The sequence below is a fragment of the Meles meles genome, chromosome 1, assembly GCF_922984935.1.
Source record: "Meles meles chromosome 1, mMelMel3.1 paternal haplotype, whole genome shotgun sequence".
In the NCBI taxonomy this organism is placed as follows: Eukaryota; Metazoa; Chordata; class Mammalia; order Carnivora; family Mustelidae; genus Meles; species Meles meles.
In genome coordinates, this window is record NC_060066.1 from 10,693,423 (window position 1) to 10,711,207 (window position 17,785).

At 46.8% G+C, this 17,785-nt stretch overlaps 1 protein-coding gene across 1 annotated transcript in view; it reads left to right on the forward strand.

The window, feature by feature from the left end:
- Nucleotides 1-1,439: 1,439 nt before the first annotated feature.
- The window catches only part of ADCY8 (adenylate cyclase 8), a 221,859-nt gene continuing 205,513 nt past the window's right edge, over nt 1,440-17,785 (forward strand). The window contains exon 1 of the mRNA XM_045978186.1: nt 1,440-2,528. Within this exon, the coding sequence (XP_045834142.1) occupies nt 1,566-2,528 (963 nt within the window). The 5' untranslated portion in view covers nt 1,440-1,565. The remainder of the gene's footprint in view (nt 2,529-17,785) is intronic.

A 17,785-nucleotide genomic window follows, 5' to 3' on the forward strand; every position in this document is an offset into this window, starting at 1 on the left:
GGGGAGGACGGAAAGGATACCCTCTATTTCATCGCGTTGGGCTTTAGGAGTCCGTGGGCAGAGCGGCCTACGAGTCCTGGCTCTGCACCTGCCGAGGACCGGAGCCAGTGCCTAAAAAAGAATAGCGCAGGAACCGGCCCGCGCGGCCAGCTGGAGCGCTGGATACTCGCGCGGGGGGAGGCCGGGGCGCCCGCGGTCGTCCTCACTCACGCTGGCCTGTGCGTGTTGCTACCTCCAAGACCTGAGGCGTCCTGGACAGATCTGGGTGCCAGCTTCCCTCCACCACCCCGACCCGGTTCCGGGGGCGTGGCTTGCGTGAGGGCGGGTTTAAGGCCCCGCGGGTGTCTGACCCAGCCGACAGGTCTCCAAATTCCTCCCCACTGCCCGGTGCCCGCCGCGCGCTTCAGAGCGCCAGGGTGGCACGAGGCGCGTCTGTGGGCCCCGCGGCGTCTCAGTCGACTTCCCCGCCGTTTCCGGCCTCCCTCCTCGTCCAAACCTTACACGCGCCGCACCCTACAACCTTCGGTTCTTAGCGTCAGGGATCCGCACCGGTGGCTTCTCCGCGATCTCAGAGCTGTTGGCTTCGGAGCCCTCCCCACTTTCCCTGCCCCCGCCTCCCAGCTCCGGGCCAAATGGACTCCGAAGAGCTTAGTGAAGAATAGGAACTGTGGGCTCCGACCCCTCGGAAGCACAACTGGAAGGGCTGACCTCGCTTTCCAACCGCGACTGGGACCCTGCCGCCCTCCCCCTTCCCCGGGGGATGCGACGGGCCAGAGCCAGCGCCGCGCTGTCAGTCCACGGGCTGGAAGAGGAGACAGCCAGAGATGAGCCGAGGAGGGAGCCTCAGCACACCCCCTGCTCCAAATTAACTGTTTGGTGACTTTTGAGTCCCGAGGATACCACCTCTTCAACCTTCCGCGGGGCACCCCGCCACCTCCTGGTCCCCCACGCCTTCCCCTTCTTTGCCCCCGCCCCCAGCTCCGCCCAGCTCCCCATCCCGGCGCAATGGAGTTCTCCGAAGGTCTCTGCTCCAGCCACAGCTGCTAACTTCGCACCCGCAGCCGCAACGGGTTACCCTCAGCCAGTCCTCTTGCAGCCGCCGAGTCGTGGGTGTCCCGAGCCCAGTGCCGCAGCCAGGACCCACCCGGCGCGCAGCAGAAAGGAGCACGGCGCCCAGGCGCCTCTTGGAGAGCAAAGGCTGCGCCAAGACGCTGAGCCGAGGAGTGGCCGAGAAGCCTGAACCCGAGAAGGGGGCTACGTGGCTCAAAGCGCCGCGGCTTCTGCGGACACAGAGCCACCGCACCCGCGCACCCCAGCTGCGCGGTTTGTCGGGAGGGCGGCGCGCAAGGACGCAGGGGTCTGCGGCGATCTTCCAGAAGCCCTTTGCCCCGGGGCGCACTATGACCTGACGCGCGGGCCTCCTGTTCAAGGCTCGCGCGACCGGGCGGCCGGGGATACCAGGGCTCGCCGCGGAGCTCGCGCCAGGCCGCGGTGGGGTCTTTGGGACCCTTCCCCCCCAGCTGCCTCCTTCCTGCTCTGCGCCTCGCCGCCTGCGGCCCGGCGCCATGGAGCTCTCCGATGTGCGCTGCCTGAGCGGCAGCGAGGAACTCTACACCATCCACCCGACGCCCCCGGCCGGCGACGGCGGGAGCGGCTCTCGGCCGCAGCGGCTGCTGTGGCAGACGGCGGTGAGGCATATCACCGAGCAGCGCTTCATTCACGGGCACCGGGGTAGCGGCGGCGGCAGCGGGAGTAGAGGCTCCGGCAAAGCCTCGGACCCTGCAGGAGGCGGCCCCAACCATCACGCGGCGCAGCTGTCCGGCGAATCGGCGCTGCCCCTCTACTCGCTGGGCCCCGGGGAGAGAGCTCACAGTACCAGTGGCACCAAAGTCTTCCCGGAACGCAGCGGGAGCGGCAGCGGCAGCGGCAGCGGGGGCGGGGGTGATCTGGGCTTCCTGCACCTCGACTGTGCCCCAAGCAACTCGGATTTCTTCCTCAACGGGGGCTACAGCTACCGAGGGGTCATTTTCCCCACTCTGCGCAACTCCTTCAAGTCCCGAGATCTGGAGCGCCTCTACCAGCGCTATTTCCTGGGCCAGAGGCGCAAATCCGAGGTGGTGATGAATGTGCTGGACGTGCTGACCAAACTCACCTTGTTGGTCCTCCACTTGAGCCTGGCTTCGGCCCCGATGGACCCTCTCAAGGGCATCCTCCTGGGCTTCTTCACTGGCATCGAGGTGGTGATCTGCGCCCTGGTGGTGGTCAGGAAGGACACCACCTCGCACACGTACCTGCAGTACAGTGGCGTGGTCACTTGGGTAGCCATGACCACCCAGATCTTGGCAGCAGGCCTTGGCTACGGGCTTCTGGGTGATGGCATCGGTTACGTTCTCTTCACACTGTTCGCTACCTACAGCATGCTGCCGCTGCCACTCACCTGGGCCATCCTGGCCGGCCTGGGTACCTCTCTGCTGCAGGTGGTCCTGCAGGTGGTCATCCCTCGGCTAGCTGTCATTTCCATCAACCAGGTAACTCCTGCCTGCCTTGCTCTCCCCCTCCCCTGCCCACTCCCCGGGGTTATTTAGAAGTAGCTTTCCGAGAAGCCCCTCTCCTAGCCTGGCACAGTGCCTCCTACTTGGGAGGTCCTCGGTGTTGGTGGGATGGTATTTCGCTTATCTTAGAGTTGGAACTAAATGACCTCTAAAGTTTCTTCCAGCCCTGCCCTTCTCTTCTGCTTCTATGAGTAATTCTTCTCTGACAATCAGCTAAGAAACAGTCTTCTTTCTCCTCTGCACACGTCCCCCAGGGTCTGTAGTCTCTAGAGAGGAGGAGAAGCATCCTGATTTAGAAGGCGACCCGTTCATTTAATAGCTTTTACTCACAAGAGTCACAGTAGGATGTTGTAAGGGACTCTGGGATTCAGAGTTGGGTTTCTGTGTATCTCTGTGCCACAAACCCTCAGTTCTGGAAGGCAATAGCATTTGCTGAACACATAGCAATTGCTGGTGGGGACCCTACCTATGTTGTATCATCCAGTCCTTCAGATAGTTCCAAGATACGTATTTTACTTGGGAATTCTTTACTGCTTTGGGGTCCTAAGAGGATATCTTCTCTTATTATAGGATCTGAACCCAGTGCGTTGCATAGGTCAGCCTCATCTGGGGCCAGTAGGGTGGGAGGGAAGTGTCTTTGGCAAAGAATGCAAGTTTTGCTTAATTGATAAAGTGTATTTTGATATAGATGGTCTGAAATATTTAAGTGGAACCTGACCTCCGATCTCTTTTCTTCCTTTCTTCCTGTCTTTCCCATTAAATAGGGATGTGTTTCTGGGAACAGAGTTCCCATTGTCTGTGAAGGAGAAGATGGATGATGACTTTATTGTTGAAATTCATTAAAATCAATAGATAATTAATGGTCTGACACTTCGTTTGCCAAATGTCTGATAGGTAGCAGGAATTAAATTTGGGGGTTTCTCCATAAAAATGAGAGAAACATGTCAGCTGAAGTGTTTCCACACAGGAGGTTGACACGGGTGCTTGGATGGGGGCCTGCTTTGCATGTTCCTTTTCCAGGCTCAGCCTCAGCCACTTTGCTCTATTGGAAGCTTAAAAACTCCTCTTCCTTGTTTCGGGTTTGAAGACATCGTTCAATAACCAGGTACAACACCTCTGAAATTTGCTCGTGGTTTCTGGAACACTGGCACCTATAGAGCCCTTTACCCATCATCGACCTCTTGAGCTTCCAGTGGATTTGGGATTCTTACTCTTATCTCTGATGGCTCTGTATCCATTTGCTCAGGTTATGTATCTGGTTGGCTGCTTTTACAGTGCTTTTTGAAGTCTCCCTGGGTAGAGCAGAGTATTATAAAATAAAGTACATGGCTGTGATCATCAAGCATGAAATGGGAAGATGAGAGCCTCAGTGAGTAAGGCTGACCAGCTGAACTTGGCCTTAATAAGATGGTAATGAATGCTTTCTTGAAATTACCGTGAACCTTTAATACCTTCATCTGATAAAGTCTCAATTTGTGATTGTGTAAAATATGTCTTCAGAACTGTGTTTCTCAGTCTTCACACGTGGCTCTGAACCCCTCAAGCCTTTGAAAGTCTCAATTTCTTCCAAGCCCTCTTTTTGCATTTTCTTCTTTATATATCTCCGCATCATCAGACTCTTCTTCCGCATCTCATCCACCTCTTTTTCCTTCTCCTCCTTCTTTCCCTTTATTTTTTTCACTGTGAGTTGTTTTCATGATATAGGATAGGTATCTGCTCATTTGCAGAAAATCCCATTGGTCATCACCCACCACTTTCCATGCGGTAACCTTCCTTAGCACACATCGCAGAGACTGCATCAAGTAAGTTTGGGATAGTATTTAGAATAACAACATCCCAAGTGGCAAATGATGAATATTTTCAAGGTTCTAAGTATAGAGACGCTTTGCTTGCCAAATGAATCCAGAAAGTAAATTTTGGCTTCATATTTGTTTTATGCTCTACTCAAATACTACCAGATGGGAGAAGATTAAAAATAACCCCCAAATGTCTTCCCACTCCCATCCCATGATAAACTGTCCTTCCCTTGAAAAGCAAGGTCCAGGTACATGCAAACCAAGCTCCTTTGTCTCTCTGTTTGGGTAGAAATTGTAGATGAACTATGGTTTCCCAGTGGAGTCGGCTTTTACCAGACTCCTAGCCAACAGCCTGAGCGCTCTTCTCTTGGTTCAGGTGCTGAAAAGACCTTGGTGGGTTTGGCTACAAAATGTTTTCCTTTGGCGCCCTCTAGAGGTCAAAACTTGGATCTTGCAGGTGGGTGAAGTGGAGAATTAATTGCTTTTTAAAACGTCTCTGATTTTTGAATAGGTATCTTTTAGTTTTCCCTGTTTGGGAACATACAAGGCATGCCCTGCTAATGACCTCTTATAGCAATTAGATTAACACCCTAACTCTTTACCAGAGTCACCCAGTCCCCTTACAAACAAGTTGCTCCTTCTCTCTCTAGTTATGTTTCCTTCTCTTCTCAGGCTTCAAATACACAGTACCTATCTACGCTTTCAGAGATCCTGAGCTCTTTCCCCACTTCTTAGCCTTTGTGCCTGCCACTTAAAATGATTTTTCCCAGGTCTTTCCATGACTGAGCCATTCTCATTATTCTGGACTCCGTTTACATGCCGCTCCCTAGTGCTTGGCTTGTTCTGTTTTCTCCTGAGCACGTTCACTATCTGAAATTATCTCATTTGTTTTTATTTGCTGTTTTCCCCCACTCCCACCCCCACAGGAACATAAACGCCACGTAAGGGCATAGACATCTATGTATTTACCATATTTATCCTCAGCACCTAGAAAAATGCCAGACAGCCAGCAGGCACTCAGCACACACACACACTGAATGAACAAGACTGTCCAATGCAAAGGTAATATTACAAAATATCCAAGCCCCCTCACATTGCGCTGGTAAAAGCTTTCTATTGCACAATCACATGTGAGTTATATGTGCATTAAGCAGTATTTTATATAGAAACGCTTTTGGCAAAACCAAGGCCCAATGATAATCCTTCACACTGGCCCAATGCTTTACATGTAACTAAGGGCCTATACATACATTATCACATCTAATGATGACAAACAGATGGTAGCCTTCATTTTCATTTCATAGAAGAAAGAACAAATTCCTGGGAACTTTAAAGAGATATCCCAAAGACGGTGAGCCCAACAAGTGGTGAGAACATGATTCAAATCCTAGCTCCAAAGTCATTCTTTCTTAAGAAACCTTCTGAGTGTTTCTTTCCAAACCCACATTTGAATTGACTCAAGACGGAGGAGTACCTGTTTCACTACTCGAGAGGGCAATACCCAGTAGGGCACACGAATGAGCATTTAATGAAAAAAGCCAAAGGGAAACCATGAGAGAAAAATGTCTGAATTTCTAGGCATAGGCTTTTTGCGGCTAGCTCATCATCTTGCTCAGTGGGATACAAACGTGTCAGGTGAAGGCCGTTGACACTGGTATATCATCTTTCTCCACATTCATCTTGATTCCCACCAGAGAATGGCTCACATTTAACTTAGCATTTTCAAGAAGCAAGAAGCTACATCAGAGTGTAAAATGAACACACCTCAGCAACTGTTTCACTTACTGAAAATGCCATTTTCAAAAGTAACAAATGAGTCAATGATTGCCTTCCCTTGCCTAACCCAAGCTATGAGAATCTGTTTCTGTTCTTTTCATCCTGGTGGAAACTACATCCGTGATTTGACAGGGTAACAACCAAGCTGCAGATCTCTGCAGATGCCCTATGGTAAGAGACAGGTCCTTGTGTTCACTTAAATCATCATGTGCTTTCCACTGTGAACACAAGATACAACTGGAAAAGGGTCACCCAGAAGGTTCCTTGCCATCAGCACAGAGATAGCTTATGTTTTCTCCATTCAGTGAACCGTTAGACTTAATTCATAGACTTCTCACCCAAACTAAGAGGTATTATCTGTGGCAGATATATAGGATCACCCATGTATGTTCTAGGTCCCAAGTGGATTGGAGATATGAGGAACTTTCAGAAGGTTCAGAGCTCAGTTCAAAGGGTTACTTTTCTATCCACCCTGACAAAGCTCAGTTATAAGTAACAAGAGGGCTGCAGCCATTCCTTCCTCGGGATGCTTCATCTACCTCAAGTTAAATCTGCTTCATGGACATCATTCCGGTCGCCAATAGTAGTGCCTTTGTCCAGAGATGACACAGATTTTTTTCTCCACCTCTTAAATTGTTTATCCTGCCAGTTCACTTTATCCATCTAAAACCTGATTACAAAATCAGGGAATATGTACGGATAAAATTAATACTAAGGTCTTATTTGCTAGGTTCTTTCGTGGCTCAGGTAAATCCTAAAAACTGTCGCTGTTATTTGCATTTTACTCCATCTTAATTGCCGGTGATGGTAATGTGAGCGACCTAACATTTGAAACTCATCTTGTTCTCATTCTTCAGCTCATTAGTGATAAAATGGTGAGGATCATTTAGTTATTGGAAAACTGAGAGGCAGCAATATTTAACCAGAAAGATAGCTGCATTATATTTCCCCTCGGGGATTCTGAAATGTTAAAGCTTGTGGCTAATTAGTCTTCTGTACCTCTTGGCGAGGCCGATAAGCAGAAGTGTCAGAGTAAAGGTGATTTCTCCAAGATAACTCTAGAAGCAAACGCAGCGAGGTATGCAAACCCAGGTTAGGTAGTGCTCAAGGTCATGCTGTCAGATCTGAATTTCCATGCCGCATTTTCTTTACTGTCTTACACAAATCCCGTCAAACAGTGGAGACTAGAGTCAGAAAAAAATACTAATTAAATCATGATCATTAAATTTAACTAATAATGAGGGACTTTTAGCTTCATTTGGCCTTTAAAAAATCCTTTGGGAGAAAATTCATTTTGTACTGGGTAATATAGTAGTTAATGGTTCGAGCTGGTGGGGGTCAGGTGAGATGTGGCCTTTGTACATGCTTTCGAATGCATTCCTGCTGATTTAGGGGAGCCTGGGTAGCTCGGTTGGTTGAGTGTCTGACTGTTGACTTCTGCTCAGGTCATGGTCTCAAGGTTGGGAGATTTAGCCCCACAGTGGCTCCTCATTCAGCGGGGGGGCAGTCTGCTTGAGATTCTCTCTCTCGCTCCTCCCCTGCCTCTCCCCCTGGGTGTTCACGCACATGCTGTCACTCTCTCCCTCAAAATAAATAAATCTTTAAAACATGTAAAGAATGTATTTCTGATTATTTACATGAAGGATTGGCTTCACAGTAAACATAGAGTCAGTATAATAGAATCATCAATATCTCTCCCCTCATTTGTAAAATTTAAACATAAGTGTATATTCTGTGTTCTTTCTCTAAATCCGCTAACTCAGATCAAATCAACGGAATTGTAGGACTACTTAATGCACATACACCAAATGGCACGTAATTTAAATCACCTCAATTTGGTGGTTAGTATCAAGGTAAGTGCTTACTTCAAAACATAAAATATCGATTAAATGAGTGTAACTGGGCTTCTATTTAATGCACCTTGCTAGTTATGGTGTGCATTTTTTAAAAAACTCCGAACACATCTGTTTCTGTACATTTTCCTTCAGCAAATTCATATAGGCTTAAAAAACTAATTGCAGTGTCCCCACCATGTCTCAGAAAATGTGTTTCAACATGAGATTTGACTGTCACCATTCCCAAGAGTTTCCTCTGAATGCAAGGAAATGGAAATACTACTTTTTCTTTCTTGTGAAAAATGCCCAGAGACTGTCCTTTTTGCTTCTAATCCTCCCTCCCTCCCCCAACCCTTCCTTTCCTCCTTTAATCTCTTCCTTCCTCCCCACCCCCCTTTTTTTCGGTGATAGAGATGTAGGCTTTGCACAGGATATTTTTAATGACTGCTGGAGGGACCAGTTAAATCCCTTCAGCCCTGTCCTGTCCCCACCTTGGTCCTAGAGTTGCAAATAGGCTTGGTGCCTGTGTATTTAGAGACAGTTGTAAAATGACTGTAAGTTGTGTGCACTGCAAGATTGAATGATGAATTTGTTTTCCTTCATATCCGGTAATGTCACCTGACTGGTATCGTGGGTCAGAGCATAATTAGATCATAACCGGGAAGACGGGGAGGACTTTTCCTTCTGGTGCAGCTTCTGCAATGTCATGCTAAGTAGGCCAAATGCATTCATCATATTTACACCTTGATGATTGATGGCATTGTAAGAGCTCTTCACAAATAAGTGAAACCGAGTATAAAAAGGAAAGATTAAAAAAAAAAAAAAGCTTATTCCACGTTCAGCGTTCCGCGCTGCTGGTAACGTGTAATCAGAGGATACTACTACAATCATGCTGCCGTGACATTTCACTGTTGTCTAAATATTTCTTGGGATGCTAATTTATTCATTTCACAAGTGTATCTCTTTTAGTTGATCCTACATGGGTTTATTTTCAGAACATAAGAGACACTTGCAATATTCCTCTCAAACCTTTCCTCTTCCCCACAAGTGGGCACAATAGTAACCCTTCGAGAAACCAGCAGGTCCAGAATCGTCAGTTGGACCATTTATCAGTTCACCTGACGTATGGATTTTGAAGCATATTCTTTGTTTTCTCTGGGCTGGAAATCAAGGTAACAGAAACTGAAGGTTGGCAGATTTCTATGGTACATAGGTTTGAACCTTAGTTAAGCAAGAGGATGGCTCCTGGAAGTAATTTTGTGCCTGACTTTTCTCGGGGCCTGAGTGTAGGAATGCCACCTCACCCAGCCAGCCACAGCAGAGCCGTGGACACCCCGACCATCTGCCCTATGCTTTCCCAGGAAATGTAATTGGACTTACACAGTCAAATTATGTCATGTGCGTTTTGTTTATGAAAGCCTATTTTAAGGAGTCAGGTCAGTTAAGCAGCTCTTGGAAGCCAGCTCTTCTCACTGCAAGATGTCACCGTCAGCCCTGCAGGGTACAAAAAGAGCAAGGTAGATTAATTAACCACTGAGGTGCCAGACATTCCGAGGGAGGCCAGGCCACAGGCTGGTAGGAATAAAAGCTATGCTATCTGTAAATGCAGCCGTGTGACCACCTCCCCAACCAATGAACTGGGGTTATAACTCAGTGCATTGTCAGATAAACCTGCCAGTCCTTGTTTCTTGGATATCTGTGATTTGATATTTGAATTTCAACTCGCAGGATCATGTATTTTCATATGTGCAGTATCTTACACGTTCCTTGCCTCCTGGGAGTTTCTTCCCCTTCTGTCCCACGTCCCCCTGCCTTTTATGCCATAATGTCTTTTTTTTAAAGATTTTATTTATTTATTTATTTGACAGAGAGAGATCACAAGTAGGCAGAGCAGTAGGCAGAGAGAGAGGGGGAACCAGGCTCCCTGCTGAGCAGAGAGCCCAATGCCGATGCGGGGCTTGATCCCAGGACCCTGAGATCACGACCTGAGCTGAAGGCAGAGGCTTAACCCACTGAGCCACCCAGGCGCCCCTATGCCATAATGTCTTTGAGGCACAAAATTCCCCCAAAGCAGGAAATGATAAAATTCTACATGGTGAGGGACATGAGCTAGATGGGAAGTCAAATCGCATTTATGGGGTTTTTTAGGAGGAAATTTTAAAAACTGCCCTCTCGATGTAGTGTTTACCGGTATGAAATTTTCACATGAAACAAGAAGTGCCACCATTTCCTTGGGTAAACAACACATCTTATCCTGTGTCAGCTAGCTTTCCAGCTGACTGGAGGAAACCATTTCAAAATCTTTTTTTTTTCTTTTTACAGTTACGTGCTGAATACACACGATTGCTTATAAAACAGGGATGACCAAGGATTAGGGGGTGCATAATCAAAATATATGTATTTCTTAAACTTAGAACACGGGAAGATGAGATTCAGCATAAACAATTTACAGAACAAGACCATGTAAAAAGGAAGAACCATCAGAAGCCTAGGGATATAGGATGTAGAAGAGATATGGTGGGTGTTCTTAGATATCTGGGGTGCTATCACAGTGATGTATCATTATTTTACATGTCTCCCCTGGGACAGAATAAAGATCAACTGATGGTCACTGTAGTGTGAGAGATTTGGGTTCATCTAAAGCCAAGATTTTATAACAAATAGACCTGCCTGGGGGGCTGCTTTTTTAAGTGATGACCTCCCTGTCATGGGGACTCTTCAAAGGAGATTTGTACAACAACCCATTAGGGATGGCCTAAAGTAGATTCCATACCAGAAGGACTTTTCCTTAAGGTCAGTTGAAAGCCACTGGGTGTTCTTCTCCAAGCCATCATGGCCTCTTTACAGGCAGGAAAAAGGAGAGGGCAAAAGGCAAAGGTTAAGATGGTCAACAAACATTTGCCAACTGAATAGGTTTCCCTTTTAGGAGCTCTTCTGGGATCACTGCCCAATAACATCTGCTTACATTTCTGAAACCAGAATACTGACACATAGCCACTCCATGGGTAAGAGAGGGTGGCAAAAATAGATGAGATTTTACTGCGTCTCAAAAACTCAGGATTGCATAGGAAGAAGGGGAGAATAAGGATTGAATAGGTTAGTTGTTCAACAAATATTTGTAGACTGCCTGTTGGGTTCTAGGTTCTGGGACATAGCTGTGTTCTGGATAGTCAAGGCTGTTGCTCTAATGAGGGAATACTTGAAGGGAATTTGGGAGGGAGTTTGTGACTCTGGGTGCAGAGGTAGGGAGGTTTGTACTTGGTTCTTAAAATACGTCTGGAGGGGCATCTGGGTGGCTCAGCCAGTTAATCACCCAGCTCTTGGTTTCAGCTCAGGTCATGATCTCAGGGGAGGTGAGATCAAGTCCTGCCTCAGGTTCATTGCTCAATGGAGAGTCTGCCTGAAAGATTCTCCCTCTGCCTCTCCCCTGCTCTCTCTCTTTCTCTTCCTCTATCTCAAATAAATAAATAAATCTTTTAGAAAATACGCATCTAGAACACTGCATTCTGTAAATATTTTATATAGATACAAGTCTCTGGCTTTTTTTTTTCCTACAGACCTCTAAAGCATGAAAAATCAAAGGTGTGGTGAGTTTCTTTTAGGGGTTGTGTGAAAGGAAAGGTCAGACTCTAGAAGACGTTGTGGATGGGTATGGATGTTCCATCTTAGTGAAGAGAGTGTACAGGGACCCAAGAAAGGGCTAAAGGATCAATTACTTAAGTAGTTTCTTACCACAAACTGAATACATCCCACGCCTGGACTGGACGATGTGGCAGGAGGGAGTGTCTGCCTCATGCTGGCAAGGGTCAGGCTGGTCTGTGGCTCTGGGCATGCCCAGTTGGTCTGTGTTTACAGTGACCCCAGCTAAAAATTTGGGAGCTCCAGGAAACCCATCCTCACCCATAGGTAGGCAGACCAGGTGCTTAGGCAAAGCTCAATAACCTCTCGTTCGTATATTGTACACCCTGCCTTTGTCCCCTGTCAGAGCAATGTCATAACATTCCCTGGGAGCCCCTTGAAGTCAAAGGCAGTGTCTTACCTCTGTGTTTCTAGCATGCAGCAGAGAACTTGGCCCATGAAACAGTTCTGAGCACAGTACTTTTAAACGAATGGAATGAATGAATGCTACATGGCTCCCTCCTTTCCCCTGTCCACCCCCTGAATCACACAGTTATCAGCAGGAAATGAGTAATCAGTGAGAGAAGAGAAATTAGTTTCTCTAAAAAATAAGACAGAACTCAGAAGAGGAGGTCAGTGAGAAACAAGAAAACACATCAAAAGTTACCTCCTTCTGAAGTGTTTTGGGCTGGAAGCCCCAAGCCGAGTTTTTGTTAGATGTGTGTTAAAAAGGTTATAGTAGACAACATGAAGAAAAATCCCAAGTGATCGTCTCGATCATTTAAGTCAAAAAAGAAAGAAAAAGGAGAAAGAGGTGGGAGAGTTAGACACCTAGAATATCCATTTAGTGTCTGTCCATTCGTGAAAATTTTAAATGGGTCAGGCCCATCCCCCAAAATAAGAGTCCTAAGACAGGGCTAACCTCATTCACTTCCTTCTTGGTTCTTCAGTACCTTGGCTCTGAATCCCAACATCAACACCTTGCTCAAGTGTTCTTGAGCACACCCCAGATGGCCCCTTTAGCCTGACTTCTGGTTTCTAGTCAATGTTCACCTGCTTCATACAGGTACAGCTATGGGCAAGAGGCTCTCCCACTTTCAGACCTCATTTCTGACACTCCACACCAGCAGGGCAGGTCTGCTTCATTTTAAGGGGAGAGAATTGTACAAAACTGGTTAACTTTTCTGAGCATGGTATATAGATCATTGCTTAGATCAAGCCTGATTTTAGATACTGGAACCCAATGCAGTTAAAACAGTCTTCTTGGGGCATCTGGGTGGCTCAGTGGGTTAAAGCCTCTGCCTTCAACTCAGGTCATGATCCCAGGGTCCTGGGATTGAGCCCAGCATTGGGCCCTCTGCTCAGCAGGGAGCCTGCTTCCCTTCCTGTCTCTCTGCCTGCCTCTCTGCCTACTTGTGATCTCTGTCTGTCAAATGAATAAATAAAATCTTAAAAAAAAAACCAGTCTTCTTGAAGTTCCCAAAAAGGCTATGAGTTAAGTCTTCCATTTTTGGCATTATCCCACTTGATTCCTCTTTATACTGTCAATTAGTTCAAGAAACAAAGCCAAAATCAAGAACACCAAGCTTATTTTCTTTTAAGTTCAAAGTCAAACTCCCCTCATTATTTGGGTGATCTTTCCTCACCTGTTGGTGGTGGGCAGCACATGTGTTCATGGCCCCAACAGTCAGTTTCCAATGAACATAGTCCCCCTCCTTCTCTATTTAAGAGACAGATACAGGTCTTGCCTTTTACCAAGTGAATAATGGCATCATAAGCAGTCCTTGGGGTCCTGCCACACCATTTCAGCCAGAGACCAACTCTGAGCACTGCCAATGGACAGTTAGGGATATTTTTGAAACCTTGTAAGTACATTTCCTTAAACAAATTCTCATCCTATTTTTACCATGATTTTTTTCCAGCGACTTTGGCCAAATGGCCTTGGCTTCTTCAGCCACAAGTATCTTTTTTTTTTTTTTTAAGATTTTTATTTATTTATTTGACAGACAGAGATCACAAGTAGGCAGAGAGGCAGGCAGAGAGACAGGAAGGGAAGCAGGCTCCCCGCTGAGCAGAGAGCCTGACACGGGGCTTGATCCCAGAATCCTGGGATCATGGCGTGAGATGAAGGCAGAGGCTTTAACCCACTGAGCCACCCAGGCACCCAGCCACAAGTATCTTTATGCCTAAAAGAGTTTTGTAAGTAGCAAAGAGAAATTCCAGGATCATGAAGCGTTCCCAGGACCCCAGACCAAGTTAGGTATTCCTGCTCTTCTGACCCCATCACCCTTTCCCTGCCCGTCTGTCCTACCACGTGCTGCTGTCATTGGTCTCCATGTTTTTCTCGCCAGCTGGGTCATGATCTTCTCTAAGGCAGAGGTTATACCTGAGTCATGGTTGTGTCTCTATGATACAGTCTAGTATGGCTTATGTTCTCTTCCTTCTCAGATTTCAATTCTCTTCTTCCGTGTTGGGACTCATTAAATTTCCATTCCATGTATCTCCTCGTCACCTCACTCCACACATTCCCCTGCACCATCCCTCCCTCCCTCCCTCCATTACTGACCATGGATGGATCTAGGTGCTGCTTACTCCTAAGCCTGTATCTCTAGCCCAGTTTTCTCAGCTAAGTTTAAGACCAGGCTATCTAGTGACCTTCTGGGCACCTCCAGTTAAGGGTCTCGCAGGCAGCTCAATCTCAACAAATCAAAAATCATCAGACTCCCACCCAACTCCTGTGTGAATTCCTGATGGTACTGTCTTCCGTTACTGGGTTCTGTCTACAGCTCTCCTTCCTCCTCCTCCTTGTCGTTCTAGGGAAGCCCCCATGATCACCCAACTATGTCATTCCCTGTGCTCCTCCAAGCTACCCCTCCACCCACCAGGGAGTAGGCCTAACAAATTCAAGTAGTCTCACCCCTCGTGCCTGAGGGTAAGGTCCACATTTGAACCCATCCCCAGTTCCCTGACACCTTGTGCTGGCTTACCCCTGCGTCTGCTCTCTGGGGCAGCTCCTCCATCATATTGTCCCTTTTCTGTCTGCCAGAACTTACCCAGGGGTCACCAGCTGAGGAAACTTCCCCTATGGCCCTCCTCCAAGACATGTGCCAGCTTAAAAACAAACGTCATTTGTTTCATCAGAGAATCACGTGTGCTTGTTTGTTTGAAAATCGGAGCTCAGATGAGGTATTTAAAGGAGAAGGGGTGGACAGACACTACGGAATTTGGCAAGACTCTTTCAAAGGGGGAAGTACATGTATTGAAAGCTGCCATGAGCCAGACCCACCCAAATCACAGGAGAGAACTTGAGTGCGAGCCCAGGGTAAGATGAGGGTTGATTGCCACTGGTAACTTAAGAACACCAGTAAGATGCTTAATCTTTCTGCACCTCACTTTCTTCAGCTGTAAATAGGAATTATGACAACACTAGCCCAGAAGCTTGTTGAGGAGATGAAGGAGATGGGGAATATTTGGAATATTTAGAATATTTGGATCTGGACTGGTTCATAGAGTTACACAACTTTTTTTTTTGCAACTTAATTTTTAAAACTGACCACCTTTTCTGTGGAGTCCTCTGCCCTGAGGGGTCCTTTCCTGGGCTTTACCTTTCTAAACACCTGTGCAAGGCAGACCAATGCTTGCAAATTTCAAAATGCATAGAAATCACCTGGAGATCTTGGTACATCCTTTGGAATTAGGGAGGGGGTCCCAAGAGTATGCATTTCCAGTGAGTGCCCAGGTTCTTGCTGTGTGCTGCCAGCCTGTAGATCTAGTTTGGGGAGAAAGGCTTTGGAATTCAGCACAGACACCATCTTTTCTGCAATGGTTTCCCTGACACCCCACTGGTGGGCTTAGGTCCCTGAGTCTGGGCTCTCCTCATTCTCTTTACATGCCCCCCCTCCCCACCCATCATTTGTCGGTTCTTACTTCTATTTAGCATCTCCTCTGACAGATACGTACAGAGTACCACTGTGGGGGGCAGGGGATGCAAGCAGTGGGGTAGGGTGGTGAGGACAAGAACACATGGTCCTGCTATTAAATGGGTTTTTTTTATAAGATTTTATTTATTTATTTGACAGAGATCACAGGCAGGCAGAGAGGCAGGCAGAGAGAGAGAGAGGAGGAAGCAGGCTGTCCACAGAGCAGAAAGCCCAATGCGGGGCTCGATCCCAGAACTCCGGGATCAGGACCTGAGCCGAAGGCAGAGGCTTTAACCCACTGAGCCACCCAGGAGCCCCTAAATGGGTTTTAATCTAGAGTGAAAGCCAGCCATCAATCAAATAATGACCTAAGCATGTGGCTCATTTCAAACTGAGTTAAGTACTTTTAAGCCAGGTGACATGTTTGGTGCGAGGCTATGACTAGGATGAGGCTAGGAAGGCATCCAGGGTACAGTTTAAAGACGCACTTGCTGTCAGGAGCCAACCCTGTGACATAGTGAATCTTAGGCATCTAGCTTGGCTCAGCCTCTCCTGACCCTGGTTTCTGACTTGGGCTGAGATAAGGAAATTATTCCTGATTAAGACCTGAAAGGGGAATGGGAGTTGGTGGGTAAAATTGGAACTATGGCGTCTTTATTTGTTTCTACTACTAAAACATGTGCTCTCTGAGGACGGGTTCCATCCTTGCGTATATTCCTGGGCTAGACATTGGCACATTCCAAGGCAAGCTCTCAGCAGAGACATCCCAAATAAATGCCTGAACCATTGCCTTAGCATGAGTATGGCTGCTTCCCTTCTTGTAGCAAAAGATGATGAGCTCAGAGTATTACATCATTTCCCTTTGGGTCATAGCACTAATAAGGGATTCTCAGCCACATCTGTCTCATTTCAAAGCTACCCCTGGATTTGATGGTCTTTTAAGGCTACTTTATCTCAATTAACACTGCTGGTTTCAAAGGCAAGGAGTTAAAAGTAATAAAGAAGAGGAAAAGCGAAATTTGTATTCCAAATGGTAGCAATGCTTATAACAATGTTCTTGCTCCGTGGAGCCAGGGGAACACGCATTGTATTGATTGATGTAACCATGGTCGAAAGACTGACCTCAGATTTTTGCATCCAATGTATAATTGTGTGGTTTTTGGTGTGGCGTGGTGGTGAAACTTTGTGCAGACCACTCCACCTGTCTCGGCCTCAGAATGAATTCCTCACAGCTCTAAGTCTGTCACCATGAAATGATTTTTGAGGTTCCTCTCAACTGTAAAATTTTTATTCCCATGAGTTACAGTAAATGCAAATGTGGGGATTTGTACGCTTTTCTGATTTGTTTGGCTCCCAAGATCAGATAATGGCCATTCTTATAGAAAACATAGCTTGCCGAGGTCTGTGACCTGTGAGAAGGGAGAGGACTATGATGAATAATGATTTAGCACATACTGAGAGAATTACTTATTAGGTGGTATTTAATATTTAATTTCTCCTCATGGTTTAATTACATTGACACCATGAGTTGTAAAATTGCATGTCATTTAGTAATTCAATTTGTTTCAAAGGGAATAGTGATGGAGATATTTAATTGACAGACAATTGTTTCTTTTGAATATTTAATTAGTGACTTTGTGGTGCTTGTCACAATTGCCTATCTGGCTTTTGCAAAATGGGAATGTCTGCTGTGATCAACAAGCCATTTTATGTTGGTATTACCCAGAAGCAATTGAACTAGACACTTAGCGGCCTGAGTATCCACAAACTGGAGGGTCTGGCTTTTGTGGCTCCCTCTTCTTTGTCTGTAGACCCCAGGAAATAGACACTGGGGCCTGGAGGAATTCACTTAATCTTGCTGTCCATTAGTCATTTCATCAGTAACAAGATGAGAATGAGATTCCTCTTGTCAAGAATTTCAGTGTTTTTCCATATGGGGGGAGCTGGAGAATATGAAAGGTCATGAACAGAGAAACAATAGTCAACAAGCACTGAGTGGTAGTAGTATTGCTTCTGTAACACAGATGGGTCTGCTTGCTGTAGTCACAGGCAGCCGACTGTCTTGCTCTGGGGTTGGTTTGGAGCTCTGCCCATCACAGGACAGCAGCTGCAGGTTGGCTGCCTGAATGGTGGGTGAAATTGGAGGGCCCTGCCACTTCCATCAGTAATGATCATAGCAAAAATTAGGAGCAATAATTGGGAGCAAAACTGGACCCGGGATGAGGGGATGTCCACTGACTTTCAGGCTACCCACTGCTACTCCTATGTTCCTTTCGTGAACAAAACCA